The sequence below is a fragment of the Bos taurus genome, chromosome 10, assembly GCF_002263795.3.
Source record: "Bos taurus isolate L1 Dominette 01449 registration number 42190680 breed Hereford chromosome 10, ARS-UCD2.0, whole genome shotgun sequence".
NCBI classification, from domain to species: Eukaryota; Metazoa; Chordata; class Mammalia; order Artiodactyla; family Bovidae; genus Bos; species Bos taurus.
Window position 1 is genome coordinate 65,281,456 of NC_037337.1, and position 27,613 is coordinate 65,309,068.

A 27,613-nucleotide genomic window follows, 5' to 3' on the forward strand; every position below is an offset into this window, starting at 1 on the left:
CCCTCTACTAAGCATCTCTGCCCAGCCCTTCATGCTGCTTTCTTCTGAGATAAAATTTTTCCAACTTTTTTTGAGTACTTGCCAAATCTTACCTCCACCAAGACTACCTTACATCGGCCTGAAGCCTTATTACCTTTTCTGAACTCCTAGACCACTTACTTCCTGGATCTCTTTTGTAGCTGTCGTTCTTCCCAGTTATCTTTCTTCCTATGCTCACACCATCTTCCTGGTGGGATGATAAACTCCACCAGTGGGGGCTGTATTTATCCTTCATCTCCCAAGCTTCTCCTCTCCACTATTCTGCTTCCAGGCTGCCTGCATTTCTGTACCAGATAGGGACTCAAGTCCTTGCAATTCTCTTCCTATCTTGTTTACCCACATCCTCCCAATAGACTCAAAAATCTGCAAGGTGAACACTAATGTCCCATCGAGGCCTCTGACAGCTGTGCTCCCCCAAGTACATGTGGCCAAGGGCCCCCATACTGCTCATCTCACCCTAAGTTCCTGCAGCCATTGGGGCAGGATGAGCTGCATGAGGGCAGCAAAGTGGTTAGCTGTGAGCAGTGAAATAAGAAATGACACATTCAGATAACCGCCTTCCTGGGCATTGCCTCCCTGGAATCTTACAGACGAGGGTAGGCTTGGGAAGGGGGCAGGAACATCTCCTTACAGCAAGGTCAGGTAACTTGGCCCAAATCACAGCAGAGTTGATTGTTAACTAAGAACTCGGGGCTTATAATCTTCCCTGGTGTCACCCCCTGGCCTCACACAGGTATACCACTACAGGCAGGCCCACATGGACAGAACCGACCCCACATACACACCTGGGAGAAAAGGTGCCTGAAAAAGGTCTCCAGGAGGTGGCTCCGCTGCTCGCGTGTCACTGCCGCCCTCATCAACTCCTGCTCTCGCAGCTCCCACTCCTGGAAGTTCAGCCCGCTCTCCTTCAGAGCGCCCCGCAGGCTCTCCACCATCACTTGCCGTTCTTCCTCCAGGTCAAATAGCAGCACCTTTGGAGGAGCCATCGGGAGAGCAACCACGTGTCAAGGCCTTATAAGGGACTAGGAGCCAGAAACCCGGCCTGGCCCAGGGCCCCTCCCCTCCACCTGGCTGCCCCCATGGCTGTGGCCGGCTGGGCCATACCAGGTCATACTCCTTGGGGATCTTGAGCAGCAGGGCGCGGCGTCCGTGGTTGCTGGACAGGATGAGGTTGACCTGCTGTGGGGGCCGCAGCTGGACGGTGCGGAGCACGGAGAGCCTGCCATCCACCATGTGGATCTGCCCGGGCTGCAGGTGCACCAGCACAGGCCGGCAGGGCTCCTTGCGGCCCTGCCATTCCATTGCTGGAGAGAGATGAGGCTGGGTCAGCTGGGGGCTTCCTCCCCGTGCCCCACCACCGCCTCGGGGAGGAGGGCCGGCTCAGGGCTGGAGTTAGATCAAGGCCTCTGAGCTCCACGTCCTGTCCTGGGTACTGGCGGTCATCCCCTGCCGACAGTCGCGCCTCTAGTCCATGAGCAGCATAACTACCGTGTCCCGAGTGTTGAATATGTGTCCAACACTGTACCGAGTGCTTTACGTGAACTACTTTATTTAATCTTCACAAATCTATGAGGTTAGTGCTATTGTTATTATCATGTTACAGATGAGAAAAAAATAGGTTTAGATAGATTAAAATTTGTCTGAAGTCCAATAGCCCATAGGGGTGGAACCAAGATCCCAATCCTCAGTGAATGTGACTCTAGACCTTCTTTAATGACTTCCTTGTTGCCTGAAATTCCAGTGTGAGACACTGCAAAGCAGCAGTTTTTGGGAATTTGTGAGTCACAATGAGCCTGTGAAATGTAGGCAGGGTCCTGTGACTCCTGCCTGTGAGTCTATCACATTCTGTTTTTGGGGGGGACCATCAGGAGGAGCTAAGGAGGATGGAGGACTCCTGATCCAACTCCTCCTAATGCCCCAGTGACTCTTCCCGCCTGACCCGGCCTGACCTTTGCCCTAGGCTGCTGAGGGATTCAGGGGCTGTAGCCTGGAATCATGATCTCCCCTCCCCGACCCTGGCCAGCCCAAGGCCTACCTTTTATGCCCCCCATGAGCTTCTCACACATGATGCTCTGGCGGTCTTGGCCCTGGAGCCTCTTTAAATTTCTCCTCCGGAGCTGGGCAACGATCCAGGCACTGAGCAGGCTCACTGAGAAGCAGAGGCAGTAGGATGCTCAGGGGAAGGTAGAGGTCTGGGGAGATCAGTGGCTTCCTTCACAGGTTTCTTTCCTTGGAAAGAACCCCTGCTGTCCTCACCTCCTAGGTTACCCATTCAGTTGTCTCAAATTATGAAGTGCCCTGGGAGGGAGGTGCTCTGCATCCCACAGGAAGCTTTGTGGAGCATCTAAGGTGCGTGCCTACGCTTGCCTGCTTCTACCACTCGGGTCCCTTCCCAGCTAGAAATTGGTCCTCGTGCCAGAGACTGGACCCACTCTACCAGGCTGCTGATCAATCCACACACTTAGTCAAAGACTAAGTCCCAAGCCGTTGCCCCAGCAGCTACATCCCAGCCCTACTTCTTAAGCAGGCATTTGCTTCTGACAGTTTTCCATGCCCAGGCTCCTGCAAATTGCTGTGGATTGTGGGTTGCCCATGGCTCCTGAACCAATCTGGGTCCTGCGAGGGACCCCAGAAGACCAGGAAGACAATTCCCTCTGGACTGACTTATGTGTAGCTTTAATACTTCTCACATCCCACCTGCTCTGATGTTTTCATCTCCTCGGAGGAACAGTACTCTGTATTGGTTGGTTGTCATAGATGCAGCTGACCCCACCCCCAGCTGATACCTCTCACCCAGCCCCACCCTGCCCATCACTTTTACCCAAGGGGAAGCAGCACAAAGTCCCGATGGTGACCCCGAAGCCAAATCCACTGCCTTCAAAATAGTCCCGCATGATGGGGGGAGCACAGGCTGGCAGGCCTTTGGTGCTGAGCTGTCCTGGCTGTGGGCAGGGGTCTCCTGGGGAGACAGAGGAATGTACAGGCCTGGGCGTGCTGGGCCACAAGCTCTGGGACAGGATCACTGAGGAAGGTAGGGTGGCAGAAAGAGTTCTGGGGAGCAGAGGAGAGGGGGCTTCTTACCCCTGCCATTGTACCAAGAATGTGGCATCTGCCTACTTGGGTAACATGTGGGATAAAAAAATGAACCTCAACCTGTCTCTCCCCCACACGCACATAATACACACCCACACACACATAGAGCCCTTTCCTCATCACTGCAGTGGGATTAGGATATCCTTGGCCACCTGATGCGAAGAGCCAACTCATTGGAAAAGACCCTGATGCTGGGAAAGATTGAAGGCAAAAGGAGAAAGGGGTGGCAGAGGATGAGTTGCTTGGATGGCATCACTGACTGAATGGACATGAATTTGCGCAAACTCCAGCAGGTAATGAAGGACAGAGGAGCCTGGTGTGCTGCAGTCTCCATGGGATTGCAAAGAGTCTGACACAACTTAGCAATGCAACAACAACAAAGGATAGCTTGGCCCCCACTATGCTAAAATCATCCTGGCCGAATGTGAGGAGACCTGGCCTCCTCACCGGGTCTTTCTGCATCTCAGTACTACCCTCGCTTGGGTACCTGCTGGGGTTTTGCAGAAGGGACCCTACATGGCTGTATGTGGCCACCTGGGGCCCCAGAACCCAAGTCTTCAGGGGCAGAATCAGGGTCACTCCCCACATGGAGTCTACTACCCAGCCACCCTGAAGCAAGCCCCCAGCTCAGGAGGGCTGAGGCACTAGATCCCAAACCCCACCAAGCGCCCCAGGCCACTCACCAGCATGCCAGAAGAAGACACTGGGCTGCAGGGCACCAGAGTCCACCTTGGTGACAGCTACTAAGACATCCCGTAGGGAAGTGTTTCTGATCTCTGCAATCTCTCTTTCAGAGAACAGCCTGGGAGTGGGAGAGGTAGTGAGCTGTTGAGATGGGTGAGAGAGGCAGGCCCCTAGGCCCAGGAACCCAGATGAAGGAAAAGACAACAGAATGTTGGGGTGGGAGTGGTGGGTCAGCTGGGAGTCAAGGGCCCATGGGGGCCATTCACGGGCAAAGGGTCTGGGACCCAGACTGAGGTAGAGTCTGAGGTGGAAGCCAGGCAGGCCTTACCCATTCTTGCTGTTCTCAAACCAGTAGCGGTCACCATCCCGCAGTCGCACAAACTGATCAAGGATGATAGTGCTGAAGAGGGGTCCAGGGTCCCCGTGGCTCTCCAGGAGCCCCCCGGGGAGTAACTCCAGCCGGGACAGGTCCTGGTTGTACAGGGCCGCCGTGGCCTCCAGCACCTGGAGCCAAGAAGGGAGAGGTGCAAGGATCGAGTACCTGCCCTCTAGCCAAGAGCTGGCTCCCATAGATCAGCCCCAGGGATCATCATAAAAAAGTGACAGTGACAATAAGTCACTCATTATGCCCTGGGCACTGCTCTGAATGCTTTCTATAAGTTGACTCATTTTTGAGAATTCTCTCACAGACTCAGCTGCTTATTTTATCAAGTTAAAACAGGCAGGCAGTCCCCTAGGTGACTTGTTCTTGAAAAGGTATGACAGTTGAAGGGTCAAAATCAGCACGAAAGTTGAATGGTTGAATGATGAGTCAGAAAAAGCTTCTAATCTTTACAGGTTAAAAAAAAAGTTTGGAAAATCGAATCCCTTCATATCCATTGCCTTTTAGAGACAGTATATGAACAGTGTTGTCCACCTGACTTTTACTGTAGTTCTTTTCTCCACAATGTAAATAAGCACTGTGTGCTATGCTGTGCTTAGTCTCTCAGTCGGGTCTGACCCTCTGAGACCCCATGGACTGTAGCCCGCCAGGCTTCTCCGTCCATGGGATTCTCCAGGCAAGAATACTAGAGTGGGTTGCCATGCTGTCCTCCGGGGTGGGGGCGGGGGGTCTTCCCAACCCTGGGATTGAAGCCAGGTATCCTGCATTGCAGACAAATTCTTTACCATCTGAGCACTGGACCAGCTTAATTCCAATGAGGCCCAACTGAAGTTAAGGATTTGCTGCCTTTGGCATAGCTGGTGATTCCTATCTACATGTTGATTTTATAAAGGTTTCAAGCCTTATGGACATATCACTTCTTTATAAGCTTTCAATTCTCCACTTTCCAATAATTTTATAAAATAGTGAGGGCAAAAACAATAAAATAATTATTTACTGCTAGCTTCCCCAGTGGCTCAGAGGTAAAGAATCCACTTTCAATGCAGGAGAGGCAGGAGATGAGGATTCAATCTCTGGATCAGGAAGATCCCCTGGAAGAGATATGGAAACCCACTCCAGTATTCTTGTTGGAAAAACCGCATGGACAGAGGAGCCTGACTGGCTACGGTCCATGGGGTTGCAAAGAGTCAGACACAACTGAGGTGACCGAGTACAACTGTAGAAGCAATGCTGTGCCCAAAAGGTAAGGCAGCCAGAACTGGTCTGCTGGCTGGCAGGCCACGCCATTTGCCCAGGTCATAGCTCAGAGTGTGACAGCTGACTCTCCAAAAGCAGCTTGAATATTGGCATATGAAAGTACAGTTTGTTTCTGAATTAAGGACCTGCTAAGCTCATTCAGGGAGTTGTTGGGAAGAGTAAATGAGATGAACCCTATCAAGTGCAACAGATGCTCTCTAAACATTTGCTGGATCTGCACAATCACAGAGTCTAAAACTGATCCTGCTGGTCTGGTAACTTCCATCCTGGTGTGTGATTCTGGGAAAAGCGACCTGGGTGAGCTCTGCCCCTCTCACCAGGTGCTTGTCTCTGGAGCCTGTATCTTGCTGTCTGTCTTCCATGTCTCAACTCAGCGTGCCCTGGACCTCCCCCCACCTGGCCCCACCAGCAGGGGCCCAACCCCTCCTCACAGTGCCATCACTCCGGGAGAGGGCTGGGTTGATGTCCTGCCATCTGGTAACTGGAGGCAGGCCCAAGGTTGCCCTGGCCTTGGTGTAAGAGGGCAGGCCCAGATCTCGGCCCCTGAGCAGGCAACTGGCCAGGTGGTCTGTGCGGGAAAACTTCAGTGGCCCAGGCCAGAAATCTGGGGATGAGATACCAAAGAGTCTGAGGGAGCTCCTGGACCTCATGTCCAGGTTCCCACCAGCCCTGGGACCCCAGCCATACCCATACAGAGGGAGCTGTGGTCTGCAGGTCAGAAGCTCCGTCAGCAATGAGAGAGTGCAGGTTTCCCACACCCCGTCCCCCCAACCCAGCATGCCTCCCTGCCTGGTTCTGGAGCTCCCACTGAACTTTTTCCCAGGGGCCAGGGCTGCATAGCCTACAGGGACAGCCTCAGCCTCACCTCGCACGTCCTCCACCACCACATGGTCCTCTCGCTCAGCGATCTGGGAGGCCATGCCCAGCAGTAGCGCATCCACATCTTCAGCTCTTTGTAGGTTGGGGTGCTTTAGGGGTGGGGAGAGGGGAGAGGTGTGGCTAAAGGGGCCAGATGTTGGGCAGTCAGGCTCCCTCAACCCCACACTTTGGGTCCTGGGCCCACCCAGTCCTGCTGTTTGCTCCCAAACTGGAGAGTCATTCCTCCTCTACAGCTTGATCCCCTACTCAGGATGAACAATGTCCCCATCCATCCAGAGCGCATGCTGCTAGGACACAGGTCTCCACAAGCACAAGGGACCTAAAACTTTACTTCTGTCTTAGGAAACTTGATGGTACAGTTGCCAAAGGCACTAGGTCTACGTCTTGACCCTTGCTCTGTTAGCAGCCAGTTGTGTGACAGGACCTCTCTGAACTCAGTGTCCTGCCCTTAATAAAAGGGCCTTATTAATAAAATAAAATAAGTAAAATAATACAAAGGTATTAGCAGGACACTGACGTCTCTTTCAGCCCAGATCTATGACTCTGCTTTCCTCTCCCCTCTTTCCTCTTACCTACCCTCTATGAACATACTACATGGAGTATCTGATGTTGCTTTAAACGAATGGTTAATGCTCCTTACCCCTAGTGGCCTGGACAGATGATTCCTGCTAATCTCTCAGAATTCCTCCCTCCACCTTGCCCTCCTCACACATACACATTCACACGCTGCCCAGGTGTGTCTAACCGGGAAGTTTCCTTGGGGGAAGGGATGGCTGGGGTACTCCAGTGCCTACAGAGGGGAAGGAAAACCTAGGAAGAAGTGATACATGTAGACCGCATCTGCACAGCCCCCACCCCCGTGCCTCACACTGCCCTGAGGTGGGGAGGAGGACTGACGTTTGATGTGCACAGCTACCTGATCATCTCAGACATTGGTAGGGGAGAAGGCTGAGGTGCCCTGGGCTGCCTCCTCCACCCCAGCCCATCCCAGCTGGCTGCCTCAGTCCACTGCCCACCTTTACCACACACCCTCACACACACACACACAACCTCAATCCTGACCTCTCGGCTCCAGTAGCTGTTGCAGACCCGGAGAGCTCTGGAGACACTTGAGTTCCTATTGATGACCCCCTGGAAGTGGCAGCTGGCATTTCTGAAATGAAAGAAGCAGGTTAGTAGTGACTGAGGCTATGAAGTCCTAATGTCAGGCAGGCATCAGCTCTGGTCTCCAAAGCTAGAGCCAAGGATCCAGGTCATTGATTCCCTAAGGTGGTGTGTGGTCAGGTCCTGAACAATCTGATTTTTGGAAGTTCCCTCTCTCCACATTAGACCAAATTTCTAAAACTGTATCCCATATTTTGCCATGTTTCATTCCCTCTCACTCTCTCTTGACAGATAAAAATATGGATATGGATATAGATACAGTTATAGATAAACTGTCAACAGAAAAAAAATGAACATAAGAGTTGTGAGTTCCAGTTTTATTCAGGGAACTTACTGAGGACTATAGTCCAGGAAACAGTCTCTGAGTAGCTCTGAGAGGACTGCTCCAAAAAGGTTGGGAGAGAAGCTAGTGTATATATACGATTTTGGCTAGAGAATGGGTGCAAACACTCGTCTCTGTAGAAGGTTACTGCTAGTCATGAGGATCAGTACCTTGGTTAATGGTTTTTGTGTTTTTCTATGTGTTGGGAGATAAAAGAATATGGGTTCATTAAAAATTTTTTTTCTGAGATATCTCTAGCTATCTAAGGAGTCTGTTTTTCCAAAGCACAGAGTGCCTTATCCTTTTTTTTGTCCCAAATTCTTTTTCAGGGTATATTGTTGGAAGATAGCTGCAGTGGTTAATTCCACAAGTGGTTCCTTGTGGAACTGGATGGTGGGCAACATTCTTTATATATATATATGTATATTTATGTATGTAAATTAAAACATATAAAAGGGATTATTAATCATTTTTTTGAAATTACTTGTCTATGGATAACTCAAGTACTACAATTTCTTAGCCATCATCAGCCATATCCAGAAATTGTTCTAGAGTAAAAAAATCTAATCCATGAGTGTTTTCAATTATAATGCAGCTGGGAAAAAAAATAGACTGCCATGCTTTGTTTTATATACTTTTAACTTAATATGTATGTTTTTAAAGTTTCCCTCTCATTATTTTGGAGCCAACACTTTCGTTCAGCCTCACACGTTTTTATTGTAATGCCCTCCAAAGGCTTATAAGCCCCATGTTCTGTTCTTATAGCTAAAAATGTCCCCATGTAGTGTCAACACCTGAGGTGCAGACCTGGGGGCTTTGTGATTCACCCTCTGAACCTCAATTAACTGGTCTTTAATTGGGGGGATTAATATCTACACCGGTGGCAAAAAAAGTGGACATTAAGGTGCTTAAAAACCGCTGAAGGGGACTTCCCTGGTGGTCCAGTGGCTAAGACTCTGCGCTCATAATGCAGGCGGCTCGGGTTTGAGCTCTGGTCTGGGAACTAGATCCCACGCGCTGCAACTAAAATATCCTGTATGCCGCAATGAAGACTGAAGATCCCACCTGCCGCAATTAAGACCTGGCTCGGCCAAACAAATAAATAAATATTAAACACACACACAGTAATGTGTTTTTTAAAACAATTGTTGTCCTTCTTTCCTTCCCTAGTCACTGTTCTCTGGGGAATGGGCATACTTCAGATTGGTAAGCCTGTCCTGAGGGCAGATTTTTCTGAATATGTATGCCCACCCCTCCACACACAAACACCTGAGCCCCTCTCTCACCTCATGTAGACGCCAGGGGGCACCATGGTGGAGAAGAACTGCTCAGAGGCAGCCAGGAACTCCGGGGAGATGCTGGGGTCCAGGAAAGGGCGGTATCCTGGCCGGAGCGAAGAGGAAATAGGATTGGTAAGATTTAGCCCTTAAATCACCCAACTTCCCCCCGCCCCCACCAAAAAAAGTTCCAGCAAGCTCTCCCTTCCTCCCTCCCCATCCCCTCACCTGCATATTCAGGGGGCATTTTCCGCAGGAAGCTGGGCAGCCACTCATACATGGCGATGTTCTGAGGGTCAAGAGAGGGGAAAGGGGAGGCCAGCGCTGGAGCAGCCAGGCCACGAGGGATCTGAGCTCAAGGAAGGCTTAGGAGGGAGACGAGGACCAGGCAGGGACAGTCACAGGAGACACTCTCAGACAGGAGAGGTGCGGAGGTTCCTGTTCCCCACAAGCAACCAGGGCAGGTGGGTGAGGAGCGGGCTGCGAAATAATAATCAGAAAACCTCCTGCGTGAGGAGCGCTTTGCCTGCTTATCACCCTCAGGGGCTTTTCCTAGATGGCAGCTCTCTGGGCAGGGGAGGGTGGTTTCTGGCGGGGTCGTCCAGGGGAGGGCTCTGGAGTCTCCCGGGGACCAGGCCGTGGGGAACCCACCTGGTAGGTGGCGATGACCCTCTTGCGCGCGTGCTGGAACAGCTCCTCGTCCCCCCAGAGCGGGTACCGCCGGGCCAGCTTCTGCGCCCACAGGTTGTGATAGCGGAACCAGAGCAGACCCAGAGCCTGCAGGAAGGGCTCGCGGTTCCCTCGCTCGGCCCCGAAGGCTGCACGCGCCGCGGGAAAGCAGGGAGGAGATGAGCGCGGGCTGGACCGCGGGGCACCCCTCGCCGTCCCTCGACCGCGCCCCGCCCGGCCCCCGCCGCCTCACCGTATAGCCCCCGCGGCCCGCGGCGGCCAGTGGTGGGATCTGGCGGCATCCACATGAGCAGCGGGGCCTGCGCGGCCCGCGGGAAGGCGGGGTCGGGCCCCGACGCCAGCTGCCCCCCGGAGAAGCTCCGCAGCTCGTCGCTCCAGGAGTGCGAGGAGCCATAGATGGCGCTGCCGTCCAGCCAGCCGGTCACCTCGTTGGTCTGCGGGGACGGCGGGAGGCTGAGCCGGGGGTCGGGCGGCCAGGCGGGTCCGGGAGGGGTGAGGGCCCGCGGCTGTCGTGGGTGCGGCGGGATGGGATCCTCTCCGCGGCTGCCTCGGGTCCCGCCAGCCCTCCACCCCCGCCTGCCGCGCTCACCAGGTCCCGGGGGTTGCTGGGGCTCTGTCCGGTCTCGGGGTCCCAGCGACTCCTCTGGAAGGGCAGGACCACGTCCCCGCTGTGGTCGCGGTCGAACACGGGGTCTCCGGGCGGGATGTGGATGTTAAGGAACTCGGCTGGGCAGCCAGACTTTTCCACGCTGACGAGGTCCGATAACACGTGGTAGCCTGCCAGCAATTGGGGAGGGCTTGGTAGGGCCAGCAGAGGGCCCCTGAGCCGTGTATGTAGACCTTCCCTTCAAGCTTTAAAACACTCAGAAGCCATTACGGGCAAGTCTAAGCCTTGACCTCCCCACCCCTTACCAACCCTTTGTCCAAACTGTTTTCATTGTCAAGTTTGGGCTTCTCCTTGGTAGCTGGGAGGTGCCCGTTGAGTGTGCCTAGGCAGCAGGGCTGGCAGCACTGGCTGTGACATGCAGCTGGAAGCAGCCTGCCCAGAGGGCCTGCCAGCCTCAGTGGGATGCTGCACACTGGAAAGCAAGTATGGGCCCCAGGGATGCCCGACAGGAGCTGAGCGTTCCTGCTCAGAGCCAACAACCCCCAGTCAGTGGGGTCAGGTCCACCTAGCACCCCCATCCTCAGCCTTCGTACCAGAATCAGCACCCTGCCCTGAAGCTGTCCTAGGAGCCACAGGGGCAGAGTGAGAACAGAGTCCCACCATGAGCCCTTCAGGATTATGCCCATGGTCCTCTCTTCCCACTCCTATCAACAGCTTAAGGTGGTGCAGATTTATGCCTCTCTCTTCTCCCCCTGCTCCCACGCCTACCCCACCACCCCATTGACTCCTCTTCCATCTCTCACACCCCTCTCTCAGACCCTCCGTCACTTCTCTCTGTCACTCCCTAATGACACAGAGGTGTCCAGCTGACCCCACAGACCTCCCTTCCCCAGAGGTTGAGGCCCTCACCGAAGAAGACCCCCAGCACTGTGCGGTTTTGCAGCGAGGCCAGCCCTGCAGGGCCCCTCATGGCAGTGTTGCTCAGGGCCCGGGGGTTGGGCAGGTGAGGCTCTCCCAGGGGCTGGTACACGCCATCTGCATAGCTGGCTGGGACCAGACGCTGTAGCCGAGAGCCTAGTGGAGGAGAGGGAGACATAAGGATGAATTCTCAGGGGGCTCCTGGGCCCTTCTCCCAGGCTCCTCTCCAAACCACAGATTCGAAAATCTTAGGAATGAAGGAGCTTTTCTGGGTACCAGCCAGCCCTTGCCCCTTAGTGATGACTACTATCCTGACCCTGCAGCTCTGGTCTCCATTTGGCTCTCACCTACCTTTGCTGCCCCATCTGTGCTCCATGAGGTTGTTGTACCACCCATCAAATCGCTGTACCTCCCATGAAATGGAGTTCTGAGATCCTGTGTGAGAACAGAGGGAAGGGGCAGCTGAGCAAGTCAGTGCACGAGAGGACAGGCTGGGTATGGGTCCAGGGGGCCTGGCACTTGGAGCAGCAGAAAGTGGACACCCAGCACAGTGCAGAAGGAAGGGTACAGAGGGAGATCACCCAGGGGAAAGTGATGTCCAAATTCAAGCCCAATCTTTAAGCTGTTCAGTGGGAAAATATGGCAGGGAGCACTAAAGTTGTGTAACTGGTATCTACTGATAAATGGCCTCAGAGAGGAAGAGGAGGGTGGCGATGGGGCAAGGGAGGCAGGAATCTTCTACTGCCCTCACACCTCAGCTCCCTGGGGACAGAAACTCTTCCCAGCCCTAAAACATCACACAGTGCAAGAGTCAGCCACTCTTCCACCCAGGGAAGAACGTCATTCTGACTCACCTGTGGACAGGGGCAGAATGGAGAGGGGCTTGGCCCTGTCCCGTTGAGCAGAGCTCAGAGCAAGGGTATGAGCCATGGGGCTGAGGCTTTGGGGCCTGTTGCTACTCAGGTCTTTTTCCCAGTTTCTTGGGTGGGATCAGGGACTGACTGGTCGTGTGGATAACCTTGTTGCCTCCTCTTCTGGGGCATTATGTTCCCCACATAATTCCTCCTACTGATTCTATTTTATTCTCCAAAAACTAGGATCTAGGAGGAAGCACTCAGCTGTTGAGGGAAGAACTCAGGCAATGCGGGCAGAAGGAAGAGTGTAGATGTGGAGCAAGGATGCTTCTGGTCAGTAGATCAGATGACCAGCCAGATTCCTTTCTTTAGACTAGGAGGTTACAGGGCTTAGGCTCCCTCTCTGCTCACCTCAGAGAAGAGAGCAAAGAAAAGGACTCTCATCAGCCAGAGAGACTGTCGTTCCACTCAGACCAAGGACAGGATCTCAGAGCTATCTTTCTGCCCCAAGACCTTAGAGCTTGCACATCAGCACACTTATACCCATAAACTCAGCAGGGGATCTGAGACGGAAGATGACTCAGGCTGTGATGTTTGAGCAAAGAATTCAACTAAGGATCCAGGACTTGGAGCAGGAATTAGGGCGGCCATACACATGTGATTTCTAAAATATGATGAGCCAATGGCAGAACAAGGAGGCCACCTCTTGGGTAGGGCATGAGGGAGAATGCCTCTGGGAATAAGAGGCAAGAGCTGGAGGAAAAAATGGAAAATGCAAGGCCCAGGGAAGGAGAGGACTGGGAAGAATGGGACTGTGAGCAGCTTTGGCAAGGCAGAAGCTGCAGGGGCTGTTTCACCATCCTATGGCCTCCAGCCAAGACCCATCATTCCACAGACTTTCTCTGCTTTCTCTTCTTGCATCTCCTACCCCTGATGATCAGGGACTTGATCTTTTACACCTGATTTGTGGCACCTTAAGGCCACTTTTCTCTGCAGAGACCCAGACTACAGAGAATGGCCTCAGATTCTAGTAAGCGGCAGTCCAAAGCTGAAGTAACAAGATGAAACTCTTATGGAACTTATTGGGCTGGTGTCTTTTTTTTTTTTTTTTTTTGGCTGCACACCAAAACTTGCAGGATCTCAATTTCCTGACCAGGGACTGAATCCAGGCCATGGCAGTGAAAGCCAGGAATCCTAACCACTAGGCCACCAAGGAACTCCCAGATCTTAATGGGTTTTGTTTTTATCATATTGTTTTAAGACACTGGTGACTTCGCCTCAGCTTTGGGTCCAATCTGAATCCAAGATTCTTTTTTGTTTTGTGTGTCTAATCAGTCATTTCCTCTATGAGGTGACTTTATGAAAAACAAGAGAAGATAGAGGAGAGAGAAAGGGCCCCCAGATTGTAAGGAATACAACAGGAAGTACTGACACAATTGAAGGCTCTCTAGTTCTGTGTATTTGGGGAAATTTTTCATTTCATTACCATTCATCTAATCAAGAGGCTTGAAATGAGCACTCACCATGTGCAGGGTGCTGTGTTAGCTAGGGACTAGGGATACAAAGTGACACAGCTTGAAAATGACACAGCTTCTGTCCTTGGAGGATCCTGGAGAATCCTGGGTTCCTCTGCTCCTAGCCACGCTTCTCTAGTCTATACTCACCCATGGGCATCCATGGTCCAACCAGGAGTGTCCATACCAGAGCAAAGTGGAAGCTCATGATGAAAATGTTAATAAGGCTCAGGTGTTAGAACACCCTAAAACAGAAACCCTAGAAAAAAAGACAAGAGATGGAGAAAATAAGCTCCAGCAGTTCAGGAGAATCAGGGTCTCTGGAAGCCCCTGGAAATCAAGGCATGGGCGTGGGCCAAGGCCAGGGGACTCACTCTCTTCCAAGAATCTTTTATTCATTCAATGAACATGTGAAAAGCACCCACTACATGGTGGGCACTGACCTAGGCACTGGAGATTAAGTGATACAGCAGACAGAAACCTCTGCCTTCCTGAACTTTACTTTCTAAAATTAATTGGAAACCTTGCCTTTTTTTTTTTTTTTTTATCCATGCCATGCAGCTCTCAGAATTCTAGCTTCCTGACCAGGGATTGAACTGATGTCCCTTGCAGTGAAAGTGCAGAGTCTTAACCACTGGACCACCTGGGAAGTCCTGGGAAAACTTGCTTTGACTCGTCTTTCCACAATATGTGTTCCCTGGACACAGTCTTGCTTGTCGGCCAGAACACTGGGTAGAGGCCAGGATGCTGTGCAGTGGCCAGTCCAGTAGTGTGATCTTAGGCAGGTCACTTATCTGCTCTGGACCTTGGTTTCCTCTTCTGGCTATGAGAATATACAAGCCTAAACTGTCTACCTCCTAGCCTGGTTACTAAAATCAAATGTGAGAATGAAGTAGAATTCAAGGCAAGAAAATTGACAAGTGTTATGTAGATATGATATAGAGAGGGTAGGCTGGAGCTTGGCTTCTCTTAGCAGACTCAGAAGGGATGTAGCCCCAGGTGCTCGTGTGTTTGGTGCTGCTCTCTCTCTCTCTCTCAGGCCAGCACATCACCCGGGAATGATGGGGAAACTGAGGCAGCAGGGGACTCAGGCTACTGAGTCCCTTGAGAAGTGCAAGGCTAGTGAAGACCTCCTAAAGGCAATCTGGAGATTAAACAAACAAACAAAAACAACCTAGGCCCAGTCATAATTCAAAAGCTCAGCATGCCACTCTCTCCACCCCCCAGTGAAGGGCTTTGCATAGTTAAAGCCAAAAGGCTGGACCCGCTGAAGTGGCCACAGTGCCCCTTCCCTGATCTAGGATGTCTTGTCCCTTTCCCTCAGTCACCAGTGTACCAAAAGCATGCAGTGAGCTTTCAGGCCAAGCTAGGGAAACACCTGAAGGGCAAAGTGGACATGCTTCATTACCACTCCTTCTGGGTGGGTAGCCACAACCACTTACTTCCCAACAATCTTGAAAGGAAAGCAGAGCCTTATGACAGGGCAGTGAAGCCCCAGGCAGTGGTAGAACCTGGGAAGAACACAGGTGCCTAGTTCTTTCCCCACATGGCTGCTTTTCAGACCCAAAGTACCAGAGTGGTGAGTTCCCTGGGGTAGGGGAAAGATGAGTCAAGGCCATAGGTACTCCATCTTGGTCCCAAGGGTGGGCGAAAGGGGAAAGCCTGGACTCAAAAAGCCCAAAGTTCCCTCCCTGACATGATGCAGTGGCACCAAGAGGCGCTCCAAAGACAGCCCCTCCGTCCAAGCGAACTAGGCCACCCAACATTCCCATTTCCCGAAAAACCCAGTCTCTGCAAGCCGTGGAGGACAGGTCTTCACAGGCTCATTTTAGCCTCGGGTTAAGAATGGAGGCGCAGCGGCGCCAAAGCTGAAATTCCCCTTCCCTCAGAAAAGTGTGGCGGTGTCACCGCAGTCACCTTCCCCTGAGCTCCCGTGCACGCGCGAGCCCTCCTGGGTCTGACCTGCGGCCGCGGCGTCTCTCGAGCGCTGACTGCTGCTTGGCTCCCGCCGGGCTCGCTGCTGGGCCGGCGACGCGCGCTGAGTCCGGCGCCTTCTCCCTCTCTGCTCGGGGACGAGCAGGGCTGGGGGGTGAAGAGGGGACTGCGCGTCCCAGTTCTAAGGCGGAGCGGGGCGGGGTGGAGTGCCAGGACCCGCCGAGGTGCTCCGAGGAGACCCGGGCGCGCAAGGTGAGACTGCACGGGCTCGCCCAGCTCAGATAGGGTAGACGTCCGGTCAGTGGCGAAGCCACGTGAACGGAGAAAAGAGCGAGTCGGCTTCTAAAAGGTCTGCTGGGGATGGGAGAGGGCCGAAGAGGGGACAGGGTGCGAAGGGGCAGGGGAGACGCTGCCCAATCCTCTCCACGCGGGCGGATAAGACCAAGAGCACCGGTCAACGCGCGCAGAACCAGGCTAGGCGTTCGAGCAAGGCATCCGTCCTAAGACCTTTTAAGAGTCCGTGGTAACATCCACCACCCGGAGTTCGTCGTGAGATCTCGGGGGTCTCACCGCCCTCGAGCCCCGTCCGCGCCCCTCTGGACCCCGGATTGCATCGCTAGGTTTGTGCTAGAACTGCCCGGGGTTGTGCGCCAGGGGCGAGGGGAAGGAGGAGTCGGAGGGCTGGCTGCGGAGTGGACCGTTCTCGCGCACCAGTCCTTTTTCCGTCCCAGGCTGGGTGGGTGCGGGCGCAGCGCCGCAGAGACTGGGGTGCGGTCTGAGAAGGTTGAGAAGTACTTGGAGCTGGAGGGGCGGGGCGGGGGCGAGGGCGGGGGAGGGCGGGAAAGCATCCCGGACCTGGTTTGTCCGGTCATAGTCTATTTAAGTGCAGTAGGAGAAGAGTAGGGGTTGCAAGAAAGCCCCGCCAAGAGAAAGGGCGTGCGCTTTTGGTGACAGGGCGTCCGGACCTGGTTTCTTCTTTATCCCATACCTGGGAGCGCTTCGTGTGAGGTTCCACTACGAAGAGGCGAGCGGCGCCGGCTGCCAGGCACGCACTGTTTCGAAGAGGCAAAGGTAGGAAACAGCAGTCCGGGTTTAAGTGGCGGGTATACTGCTGCGGTCTGTGCGGCCCGGGTGGGTGTCGAAGAGGGCCTTGAAGTGCTGTCCCCGCCCCGGCCCCTAGAGGCGCACTTCCCACATCCGCCCAGGTTCAGATCAAGTGGGAATTCTAAGTATTGTGAGAAACTAAGAGGCAAAGAACAAACAAAACAACAAGAAACTTACTAAGGCCACGAGGTTTACAGATGTAGAATCCTTACCTCGGCTTAACTGGGGTCTAGGTAATTCGGCTGGCAAGATTCAGCACCCCTAGGCTCCTTAATCACCTCAGCCCTTGTTAAGGATTCCTGCCCCAAACCACTTTTCAGATCTTGTTCTATTTCTCCACTTAACGGCCTTCTTTGGTGCAAAAGCACACGTACACGTGCCCACACACCTTCCTGAAGAAAAGAGACTGGGACAGGAATTCTGGACAGGGTCCTTTTAGCCATCCAGAGCTGTGAACTTTGAGTGGGGTCCACCCCAAACAGAGAAATAAACCATCACATTCTAGCAACTAGTATCACTAGTCAGAGTTCTTGACAACTCCAGGCAAGTCACCCACACTCCCTTTGTAGAGAATTGGTCATCTTTACCGGTTCCAGAAGAAGCAGGAGGCAATCAGAGAAAGACTTCAGGAAGAAATCCCTGAGAGGCCACAGAACATTAAGAATGTACAGAAGAACGTTGAAGCTCCAGACTTGCACTAGGCTGTATTTCCTTGAAGACTGTAGCTGTATTTCTTGGCCACCCCTAATACACACAAAAAGGAACCCCACTCTATCCTGTGGTAGGTAGGAATGGGTAATCTTTATCTGAATTGCAACTGAGCATGAGAAATACTTTAGTATTTTAAGAGGAAAGGTGTCCCTTACCTCTCAGGCCAGGTGGCAAAGGAGAAAAGGACAACCCCAGAATGTGGAAATTGGCCCACCCAGTGAGAAAACACCTCAACTTTGTCACAGGGGCCTCTGATGCAGGATTTTTGTGTCTAGATGTTTATGGTACTGAGAACTCCTTCCTTGTTTTGCCTATATTTCTATTTATATGAACCTGTAGGTGTGTATATCTGACCATGCATGCATGCATGCTCAGTTGCTCAGTCGTGTCTGACTCTTTGTGACCCAATGGACTGTAGCCTGCCAGGCTCCTCTGTCCATGAAATTTTTCAGGCAAGAATACTGGAGTGGGTTGTCATTTTCTCCTCCAGGGGATCTTCCCGACCCAGAGATGGAAACTGAGTCTCCTCTGTGCAACCCCATAGACGGCAGCCCACCAGGCTCTCCCGTCCCTGGGATTCTCCAGGCAAGAACACTGGAGTGGGTTGCCATTTCCTTCTCCAATGCATGAAAGTGAAAAGTCAAAGTGAAGTCTCTCAGTCGTGTCTGACTCCTAGGGATCCCGTGGACTGCAGCCTACCAGGCTCCTCCATCCATGGGACCTTCCTGGCAAGAGTACTGGAGTGGGTTGCCATTGCCTTCTCTGTCCAGTTGCCAATTCAGCCAACTCAGACTTGAATTGGCAGGCAGATTCTTTACCACTGAGCCACCTGGAAAGCCTATATCTGACTGTGTCTTTCTTGTGCTTATTTATATTAATATATATTTATATCAGTATAACAATCTGGTAGTCGGCTAAGGGAGAAGTGGCAGATTAAAGATTGACATGAGATTTTTCTAGAAAAAAATTCTACTGTCAGATCCTCCTTGGCAAGCCAGGAAGGAAGATGTCCCCAAGGGAAACCACAAACTGTGTGGAAAAAGCAGGATTGTTGGGTGTGAGGACTTTTCATTTCAGTCCCACCTTTTCATGCAGGAGGCCTATTAAGTTAATGATTAAAGCCAAATTAGGATCAGGGTTATCAAAAATTAACTTTAAATTGGGTTATGTAGATTAAAGAAGACCTAATTCACTAAACTGAACTAGAAGGAACTAAACAAGGCAAGTTTTATTCACCAACTGTCTTTTTGTTTTAGTCATCTTTAATAAATATTTTGGAGAATTGGAAATAAATTAGTGTTGTTCTTCTATACTTGATCCAGAAACCCTTTTGTTAGTGTTTCTTTGAAGCACAATGTTAATAGGGATGAGCCATTCTTATAAAATATTTTATAACCTCCCTTTGAAATAAATTGGAGAAGGAAATGGCAACCCATTCCAGGACTCTTGCCTGGAAAATCCCATGGATGGAGGAGCCTGTCTGGCTACAATCCATGGGGTTGCAAAGAGTTGGACACGACTGAGCGACTTCACTTTCACTTCACTTTGGAATAAATGCAGGAATAATGCTAATACATGACCCTAATCAAAATACATTGCATCATCATTATTTCTTTATATTGCAAATGTTTGGCTTTGAAATTCCAACATATAACATGTACTCTTATTTGACTACTATGTATTCGAACTTGCTTTATCTTCCTATCTTATTAACCAAGATAGTCTACATTTTATAGCATTTCCTTAAAAGTATAGTCTTCCATCAAAATGTAACGGCTTCAGTCTATGTGTCATAAGTTATAAAAGTCTTAGACCAATAAATATCTGTTATAAAATATTAATAAAGTATTACCAACATATATTTTACAAAATAATTTAATCCTCAAACTCTTACTTATCTTTAGCTGGAGTTGAAATGTATGTTTCAGATTCAACTAACATGAACATTCATGCTCTGGAGACTCCAACTATTGGAAGAGGCTTTCTGAAAATTTTGTGAAGCACTAAAAATTGACAGCATGGGTCAAATCCATTCCTGTCCAATCTTTAGCCTCAATGTAGGTGATACTGTTGACTGAGTACAGGAGAGGACAGTGAGGAAGCATAGCTCCCTCTTGTGTGTGAAACAGAAGATGCCACCTGCAGGGAGAGGGATACATTCATACATTCATTCATTCCATCCACAGACTGATTAGCAAGTACATGCTGCATTAGTAAGTTTATCCCCTGATGCAAAGATGGAAAGACAAAGCCCTTGCCCTTTAGGAGATTAGAAGCTAATGGGTTCTAGACGTTCAAACAGAATGCAGTGTAATTACTGTGATTCTGGAGGTATGTTCAAAATGCCATCAGAACATTAGGGGTGGGAACATCTACACTGGCCTGATGACGTCAGGAAACTTCACAGAGGAGGTAACACGAGCCGAGACTTGAAAAGTGAAGAAGAGTTTTCCAAGAGAGCAAGAGCATTCCAGACATAGGAAATAGTATATACAAAGGCATGAAGGCTTGAAAGTGCATGTCAGATTCAGGGAGATGCCAGTAGTTTACAATGGCTAGAGATTAGGCTGCATAAAAGATGGAGATGGAAGTATAGGTGGGATTGGATCACAAAGGACTTTGCATCTGATGATGAGAAGATTAGATTTAACACGGAGCAAAGAAATAAAATGATTATACTTGCTTGTTAGAAAAATTGTCCTGGCACCAGGCCAGATAGAATGAGACAGAATTAGGGCAGAGGCAGTAGTAGGGAAGGAAATACATGGATGGTTTCAAGAAATAGTTAAGAGGTAAAATGGTCCAGGTCTCTGGCTTATTTGATTGATGAGATGGTGATGCCACTGAAGAAACAAAGAGAACAGAATAAAAAGCAGAGTGGAGACACTGAATTCAGTTTGGGACCTGTTAAATCTGAGGCGTTCATGGAACAGCCAAGTGAAAATGTCCACAGGATAGCTGGCCCTTTTGTGTTTCGAGCCCAAGTAGGAAGTCTGTGTGGAGACAGATCTGAGAAGCATCATCCATGAAGGGATGAACTTGCCTAGAAAATCATGAAGAGTTACTAGAAGAAGAAAGCCAAGGCAGAATCCTGGGGAGCATGACTGTTTAAGAGGGGAGAAAGAACTGGCAAAGGGGCCATGAAAGGGATGGCTATAGGCAGGAGACCTAGGAGAATGTGGTGTCATGGAGGCCCAGGGAGGAAGTTAGAAGAAAGAGAAATTACCACGGTGAGGGCAAGAAGGATGAAAAGTGAAAGTTTCCCTTGAAATTTAGCACTTGGTGACCTAATGGGGAAGGATTCCCAAGTGGCTCAGTGGTAAAGAATACACCTGCCAGTGCAGGAGACACAGAAGACTTGGGTTCAATCCCTGGGTAGGGAAGACCCCCTGGAGAAGGGGATGACAACCCGCTTCAGTATTCTTGCCTGGGAAATTCCATAGTCAGAGGAGCCTAGTGGGCTACAGTCCATGGGGTCACAAAGAGTCAGACATGACTGAGTCTCTGGGCTCTGAGCACACATGCACACAACCTAATGGAGAAGCTGGGGTTAGAGAGAAGCCAGATTCACTGGACTGAGGAGATAAGGCAGTGGACACACACAGAAGCTGTTCTTCCCAAAAGCCTGGCTGTGAAAGGGAGAACATGGGACAAGGTAGCAGCTGGAAGGGACCCAAAAGTTCAACGGAAAGAGCTCCTTCTCTTTGTGTTCTTAAAATGGGAGAAATTAAAGCATGTCCTTGAGAGAAAGAGCTGGCAGAGAAAGAGGAGCTGCAAAATCACCAAGAGAAAGGGGGATAACTGATGAGATAGGTGGTGGTGAAGGTGGGCAGGATTGGGGTCAGAGCCTAAGAAGAAAAGATTTCATTCCTCTGGGATGGGAGAGTTGAAGAGTTAAGAGAAAAAGCAAAACTTCATGTTAAAACTGAGGCAGAGGTTATTCGACTTGCCCCAAAGAGAGGTCTGAATCTTTAAATTGTCTCTTTGCCTGATACCATGCTTCCTCCCATAGATAGCACCAGGAGGTGGCCAGCCTAGAAGAAGAGGGAGAGTCTGGGAGCCACAAAATTTAGAACTAGAATGGGTCATGGAGATATCACCATGTCCAATTGCAGATGAAGAAGCTAAGAAACAGAGGAGGTTTTCATTTGTCTGTCTAGTTATAAAATCAGTCAGTAAAGAACTGGAACTAGACCCAGAACTGATTCCAGCCCAGGGTTCACTGTAAGGATTGTCAAAAGAGATAAACGGGGATTAATGAAATGCCCCCCTCCTTCCCAGTCTACTAGCTTCTATTTATTAGTATTATTCTGTTCCAGGTACTATTCTTAACACTTTATAGGCACAATCTAGTTTCATATTCACAATGACCCTATGAAGTTAACATTATCATCATCCCAATTTTTAAAATAACATCAAGTCTCTTTTGAGGTCAAGTAACTTGCAAGAGGCAAAGGCAGAATTAAAATGCAGAGCTTCTAAACTCCTAAACTTATCCTTCCATTGTATCACTTAACAAGACATTGCCTGGTCAAACTATAAATTATGAAGCTTCCTGGGTACCAAGGCCCCAGTACAAATCATAGACAGGAAAATGAGCAGAGCAGGGTTCCTTGATCGTAAGAGGAATTTTTTTTTTTTTTTCACATTTTGACATGTCTGAAATTGAGATGTGTCTTACCAACAATGGCTGTTATAGTTTGTTTGTTTTGCTGCACTGCACAGCATATAGAATCTTAGTTCCCCAACCAGGGACTGAACCTGTGCCCCCTGCAATGCAAGCACAGAGTCTTAACCACTGGATCGCCAGGGATGTCCTGGCTGTCATGACTTAATTCGCAGTGATTTTTTTCTCTTTCTTTCTTTGTGATACATACAATAACAGCATCCATTCCATCTGGATTTCACAAGACACAGTTGATTCAGGTATCATTTTCCCAGTATTTCGTCTGCAAATGGACAAACTAGAGCCAAATAGCTTTGAGATCAGGGAACAGACAGAACAGAGCTGAGCCAGGGTTTGAGCTGAAAGGAAGCCTGGGAATTTAAATCAAGGAGAAGAGCGGCTGTTGATGATGTGTGGGTAGAAGGACGTCTGGTCCCGGCACTGTTCCTAGTGGAGGGCGGGCTCCTTCAGTGCTCACTGAGGTGTGCTAGTTCAACTCCGTTGTTCTCCAGTTACCAGTGCAGGAGCCAGGGTGCTCCAGAGAGCTGGTCAGACCGGGGGGCCAGTCCAGGTCTGGGAATCAGCCCTCTGGTGATGTAGCTGGATTACATACACTTGGCAGAGCTCTCTGGCCTTTGTTCCTTTGGGGACTGAGAAGGAAAGCCAACCTTTTTGTAATCTGTACCATCCTCCAGCCTTATGCCTTACCTTGACAGTAAATACAGCTCTTTTTATGCTCTGTGATCTGTCTGCTTGTGCTGGAGGCCTGAGGGAGATAAAAGAGAATTATATTTCCTAAGACAGTCCCAGAGGAAGCGGAGAAGCCTTGAGGGTAGTGGTGGCACTGATTTAGGGGACCTGGGGATTATGAAGGGAGCATGGGGTGACAGAGAATGATTGCCAAGACCTTTATTCTCTCACAGCTAAGGATGGCTGAGGGATAGTGGAATGGTGGTAACAGTGGCGTCTGGTGAGCTCCAGAGAAGAGGGGTCTGGTGTACTCTCTGCTGCATCTCCAGCACCAGGAACAGTGCCTGGCACAGAGAGGGCACTCAGTGAACACCTATTGTTGTTGTAGAGCCTCTGCCTCCCCCGAACAACCCAAAATGGCTGCTTTTGGACACACATTCCCCTTCTACGCTGGGCCCAAGCCGACCTTCCCAACGGACACCACACTGGCCGTCATCGTTGCCATCTTTCTGACTTCACTGGTCACCTTCATCATCATTCTGCCAGGCATTCGGGGCAAGATGGTGAGAAACAAAACAAACCCTGCAGACCCCAGCCCCAGAGAGACCTTGACCTTGGGAGGAGGGGTCCAGACTCTCTGGTTACAATCAGATTCAGGAGAGAGAGTCTAGTCCTGAGAAAACATCAGCCACCCTCCCAGCAGAGAGCTCCCCACTCCCTGACAGATAATTACTGAGTATCTGTTCTGGGCCAGGCACTTTGATCTCAGTTGACTGAGTGACCTCAGCTTTAGAGCAAGCACCCTCCCCAAGTCTGGAAAGAGAAGGGGTGGATTTGGAAGGAGGGTGAGGCATCGTGAGCTATCACTCCCGCCCTGTGACACAGAGGCTGTTCTGGATGCTGCGGGTAGTGACCAGCTTGTTCATTGGAGCTGTGATCCTCGGTGAGTGTGAAGGGCAGCTGCCTTGGGCAGCTCCTCCATCCTGTCTCTCCCATCGGGGTGTCCCCACAGCAGCCTTTGCTTCAGGGTGGACTTCTAGACCTCCCTTCCCACATCTCCCTCACCCTGGACTTATTCCCTCATATCTACCCTTTCCCTGAGAGGTGTAAGCCTCCACCATTCTGAACATTTTTATTCAGTGGAAAGGAGGTCAAATGAATGCCTGTGGGGAGAGGTTCTCTGGAGGCTGGAGGGAAAGAATGGTGGAGGGCTTGCTTTGCTTTGGGGATTAGGCAATAGGAAACATAGAAAGTCTCTGTGTTGAAGCTCCCTGTGTTTGCCCCAAACCATTTATTATGTTAGTGTTTCTTCCCCCAGCTGCTTGAGTAGCGCTCCCTAAATGGGGGAAGAGAGGGGAGGGGGAAGAGGAGTATGACCAGGGGAGGGAGATATTGGATTCTGACCCATTTATTCATTTTTTAAAAATTTTATTTTGGGTTGTGCTGGGTCTTCAATGCTGCACAGACTTTATCTTTAGCTGCGGTGAGCAGGGGCTACTCTCTAGTTGCAGTGCATGGGCTTCTTATTGCCGCGGCCTGTCGTTGCGGAGCACAGGCTCTGTAGCATAGGCTCAATAGTTGTGGCGCATGGGCTTAGTTGCTCTGAGGCACGTGGGATCTTCCTGGACCAGGGATTGAATTTGTATCTTCTGCATTGGCAGGCAGCTTCTTTACCACTGTACCACCGGAGAAATCCCACCCCACCCCCATTTATTCATCTCATACATGTCACTGGCAAAATTACTATGACCCAGGCCTTAGGCTGGTTAATGGATACACAATTATGAGCGAAACAGACATGGTCGGTCCCCTTGGTGCTTTCCCCCTGGCTCTAACCCAGCAATGCCCAGGCCTCCCTGAGTTCTTGTGTATCCAACTCCCCAACCCAGCCGTGAATTTCAGTTCTGAGTGGTCTGTGGGCCAGGTGAGCACCAACACGTCCTACAAGGCCTTCAGTTCCCAGTGGATCAGTGCCAACGTTGGGCTGCAGATTGGGCTGGGAGGCGTCAACATCACGCTCACAGGTGAGGGAGGGCTCTTACCTGTGAGGGAGGGCAAGGCGCGGCTCTGTGTCTTTGGGAACTATGCTCAGAGTGGTCTAAAGAGCAATAGGATGCCGGGTGGTAGGAAGGGAAATTCTCAGGCCTTGGAAACAGCCTTCTCTCACTGGAGACCAGAGCCTGGCCCCATCCAGTGTGATAAGCCACTGCCCAGGTACATCTCCACTGTGGCCCTTGGGTCCCTGCTGAGCACAGCTGCCCTCTTCCCCAGGGACCCCAGTGCAGCAGCTGAATGAGACCATTGATTACAACGAGGAGTTCACCTGGCGCCTGGGGGAGAACTACGCTGAGGAGTATGCCAACGCACTGGAGAAGGGGCTGCCAGACCCCGTGCTCTACCTGGCCGAGAAGTTCACCCCACACAGCCCCTGTGGCCTGCATGGCCAGTACCGCCTAGCGGGACACTACACCTCGGCTATGCTGTGGTGAGCCTGGCCGCAGGCCCTGCTGGCCTAGACTCAGGAATGGGGCTTCCACCCATCTCTCCTATACTCATGTGGAGATCCCTAGTGAGACAGTCTGGTGCCGGTGATCACAGTACTTGGTTGGGAAGCCCACAGGCAGGAATCCCCACCTCACCTCTTTGGGGTGTCCTTGGGTCCCCGAGCCTCCACCTCAGCCCCTCCAGCTAGAAGTTCGCCCCAAATGAGGCAGAGGTACCAGCCTTCACCAGGTCCTGGCTCTCCAGGGTGGCATTCCTCTGCTGGCTGCTGGCCAACGTGATGCTGTCCATGCCTGTGCTGGTCTACGGTGGCCACATGCTGCTGGCCACAGGTCTCTTCCAGCTGTTGGGACTGCTCTTCTTCTCCACGGCCACATCCCTAACCCCGCCCTGTCCCTTGCGCCTGGGTGCCGCCACGCTGCATACTCACCGTGGGCCTGCCTACTGGATCACGTTGACCACAGGTGAGGCCCTGGGACAGGCAGTGGGGGGCTCAGGGCCAGGGCCCAGAAGGCCCATGGGGTTAAAGGTCTGCCTCTGGGGACCAAGGATGCCTTTCCCCTCTTTAGAGCTCCCTCCCTCTTAGATTCCTTATCCCCAGGCTTCCCTTCCTTGTATTTGTATGTATCTGTCTTTGTCATATCCCTTTTTCCCTAACTCTCTCTTCACCCAGCTCTTCCCAAAATCTTCTGACCTCATGACCCCTCCCTCTTCCCCAAAACACTTTCCCCTATGTCCCCCATTCCTGGAACACTTCTCTGTCCTTGACTCACAGAGTCTTAAATTGCCCTGCAGTTTTCTTCTTTTCTCCTGTGCCACTGTGTCTGCCCCCTTAAGCCATTTCCTATGCCTCCTCCTGTGTGTCCTGCCCTCCTCCCCGTGCTTCTTGGTTTTCAGAGTTCTCTCTCTCTACCCTGGGATGTAACTGAAGGAACACTGGGTTTAGAGTCCAAAAAGTCAGGACAACAGACCCATAACAGACATATGACCTGATACCGATCATCTCTTGGAGCACAAGTTGTCCTGAAGCAGGGATACCAGGCCTCCCTCAGGAGGGGCCTAATGCTCTTAGGAAAATATGTCCTTGGGAGGTGTTCCTATCACTGAGGTGGGATACTTGTTGCTCCATCACCAGGACTGCTGTGTGTGCTGCTGGGTCTGGCCATGGTGGTGGCTCACAGGATGCAGCCCCACAGGCTGAAGGCTTTCTTCAGCCAGAGTGTGGGGGAGGACCCTGTGCTGGAGTTGAATCCCGAGGAAGGGGGACTCCTGAGCCCTCGCTACCGGTCCATCACTGAGAGTCCCGAGCCCCAGGACATCCCTCTGTCAGAGGCTTCCTCTGAGGCCCCCTGCGAGGAGCCTGACTGTGCCCTGTAACCGACTGTGCCCTGTGTTCCTTTCCCTGGTGGCACCTGGACTTCCAATGCGCTCCAGACTTTTCTGGAACCCCCTCCCCCAAAACCACCAGAACTGCCAACAGGCTGGGTTGTATCAGTTCCCAGCCCCAATCTGAAAGTGGAATAGGGAAAGAGGCTCTATCTATTGGTGTTAAAAGTGGAACAAAACAAAAAGCTCTAAGGCAGACATCGAGGCTGCTCATAAACCAGACCAAGCAGAGATTACCTGTTTGTGCCCAGCAACCCTGCTCTCCCCTGGTGCTTTGCCTCAAGGTGGCATTTACTGAGACCCAGCTTCACCCACATAATGACATGTGTGTGTGCGGGGTTACAATGTGATTCTCCTATGGTCCCTCTCATTCTTCTGCATGTCTTTTAATTTCCTTTTTCCTGGGTCCCTTTTATTCTTCTTTTACTGCCCCAGCTGGTGTGATTTCATTAATACAATGAAAGTACTGCAAGGGAGAAGAGACCAAACTTCTTGTCTTAGATCTAATATTAACTGAGTGTGCCACATTCTCTCTGAGCCTCTGTTCTAAATTTGCCAAATAAGATTGTAGGATTTGCCAAGGACCTTAAAAAATTCCCAGGGTTTACATCTTTATGCCTTGCTGACATAGCTTGGCCCTCAGACACCACTACTTTGATGAATAAACTAAATTAGTGAATAAACTCCAAAATAATATTTCTTCCGAGCCCACTCAGCAGAGAGGGATCCCAGGGGGCCAGTGGCAGGGGTTGGGAGATGGGAAGACCTGTCTGGTCACTGCTACCATATCCTTGGGGCAGCTCAGGAGGATGCTGGCTTTGGTTGGTTCTTCCCTGGACTCACTAGGGGGCACCCTCTCCCGGGTTACTCTGCATTTTTCAGACAGATAGAACCCGGCGTGAGTGGCAATGCAGAGAAAGAGTGTACTAGACTACCTCC

General features: G+C 51.2%; 2 protein-coding genes across 6 annotated transcripts in view; one reads left to right on the top strand and one right to left on the bottom strand.

The window, feature by feature from the left end:
• The window catches only part of DUOX1 (dual oxidase 1), a 32,811-nt gene extending 17,083 nt beyond the window's left edge, over nt 1-15,728 (bottom strand). The window contains exons 1-18 of one of the 3 annotated variants that reach the window (XM_010809336.3): nt 15,643-15,728; nt 13,831-13,939; nt 11,664-11,747; nt 11,304-11,468; nt 10,377-10,564; nt 10,020-10,221; nt 9,749-9,915; nt 9,326-9,386; nt 9,107-9,203; nt 7,397-7,487; nt 6,321-6,423; nt 5,887-6,059; nt 4,145-4,320; nt 3,816-3,934; nt 2,861-2,998; nt 2,075-2,188; nt 1,144-1,343; nt 825-1,010 (exon numbers count right to left, since the gene is read on the bottom strand). In XM_010809336.3, the coding sequence (XP_010807638.1) occupies nt 825-1,010; nt 1,144-1,343; nt 2,075-2,188; nt 2,861-2,998; nt 3,816-3,934; nt 4,145-4,320; nt 5,887-6,059; nt 6,321-6,423; nt 7,397-7,487; nt 9,107-9,203; nt 9,326-9,386; nt 9,749-9,915; nt 10,020-10,221; nt 10,377-10,564; nt 11,304-11,468; nt 11,664-11,747; nt 13,831-13,888 (2,322 nt within the window). In that variant the 5' untranslated portion in view covers nt 13,889-13,939; nt 15,643-15,728. Of the gene's footprint in view, nt 1-824; nt 1,011-1,143; nt 1,344-2,074; nt 2,189-2,860; nt 2,999-3,815; nt 3,935-4,144; nt 4,321-5,886; nt 6,060-6,320; nt 6,424-7,396; nt 7,488-9,106; nt 9,204-9,325; nt 9,387-9,748; nt 9,916-10,019; nt 10,222-10,376; nt 10,565-11,303; nt 11,469-11,663; nt 11,748-13,830; nt 13,940-15,642 lie in introns of those variants that run through there. The other 2 variants (XM_024997405.2, NM_001205674.1) reach the window with 2 other exon arrangements.
• Nucleotides 15,729-16,157: 429 nt separating this feature from the next.
• DUOXA1 (dual oxidase maturation factor 1) lies at nt 16,158-27,357 on the top strand. 3 transcript variants are annotated; one of them, XM_059890451.1, is made up of 8 exons: nt 16,158-16,235; nt 16,570-16,686; nt 23,175-23,349; nt 23,672-23,729; nt 24,676-24,810; nt 25,058-25,271; nt 25,535-25,752; nt 26,424-27,357. In XM_059890451.1, exons 3-8 carry the CDS (start codon nt 23,203-23,205, stop codon nt 26,663-26,665), a joined length of 1,014 nt encoding a protein of 337 aa, XP_059746434.1. In that variant the 5' UTR covers nt 16,158-16,235; nt 16,570-16,686; nt 23,175-23,202; the 3' UTR covers nt 26,666-27,357. The 3 variants fall into 3 exon arrangements, with proteins under 3 accessions (XP_059746434.1, XP_015328673.1, NP_001092516.1); NM_001099046.1 differs by lacking the exon at nt 16,158-16,235 and having other exon boundaries at nt 16,522-16,686; XM_015473187.3 differs by lacking the exons at nt 16,158-16,235; nt 24,676-24,810 and having other exon boundaries at nt 16,415-16,686.
• The last annotated feature ends 256 nt before the right edge of the window (nt 27,358-27,613 follow it).

Excerpts from the sequence above, each read along its gene's own strand:
- DUOXA1 (XM_059890451.1), top strand. The coding sequence starts at position 23,203 with ATGGCTGCTTTTGGACACACATTCCCCTTCTACGCTGGGCCCAAGCCG. Across the intron at positions 24,811-25,057 it reads CGTCAACATCACGCTCACAG|GGACCCCAGTGCAGCAGCTG; the intron begins GTGAGGGAGGGC and ends CCTCTTCCCCAG. Across the intron at positions 25,272-25,534 it reads TACACCTCGGCTATGCTGTG|GGTGGCATTCCTCTGCTGGC; the intron begins GTGAGCCTGGCC and ends CTGGCTCTCCAG.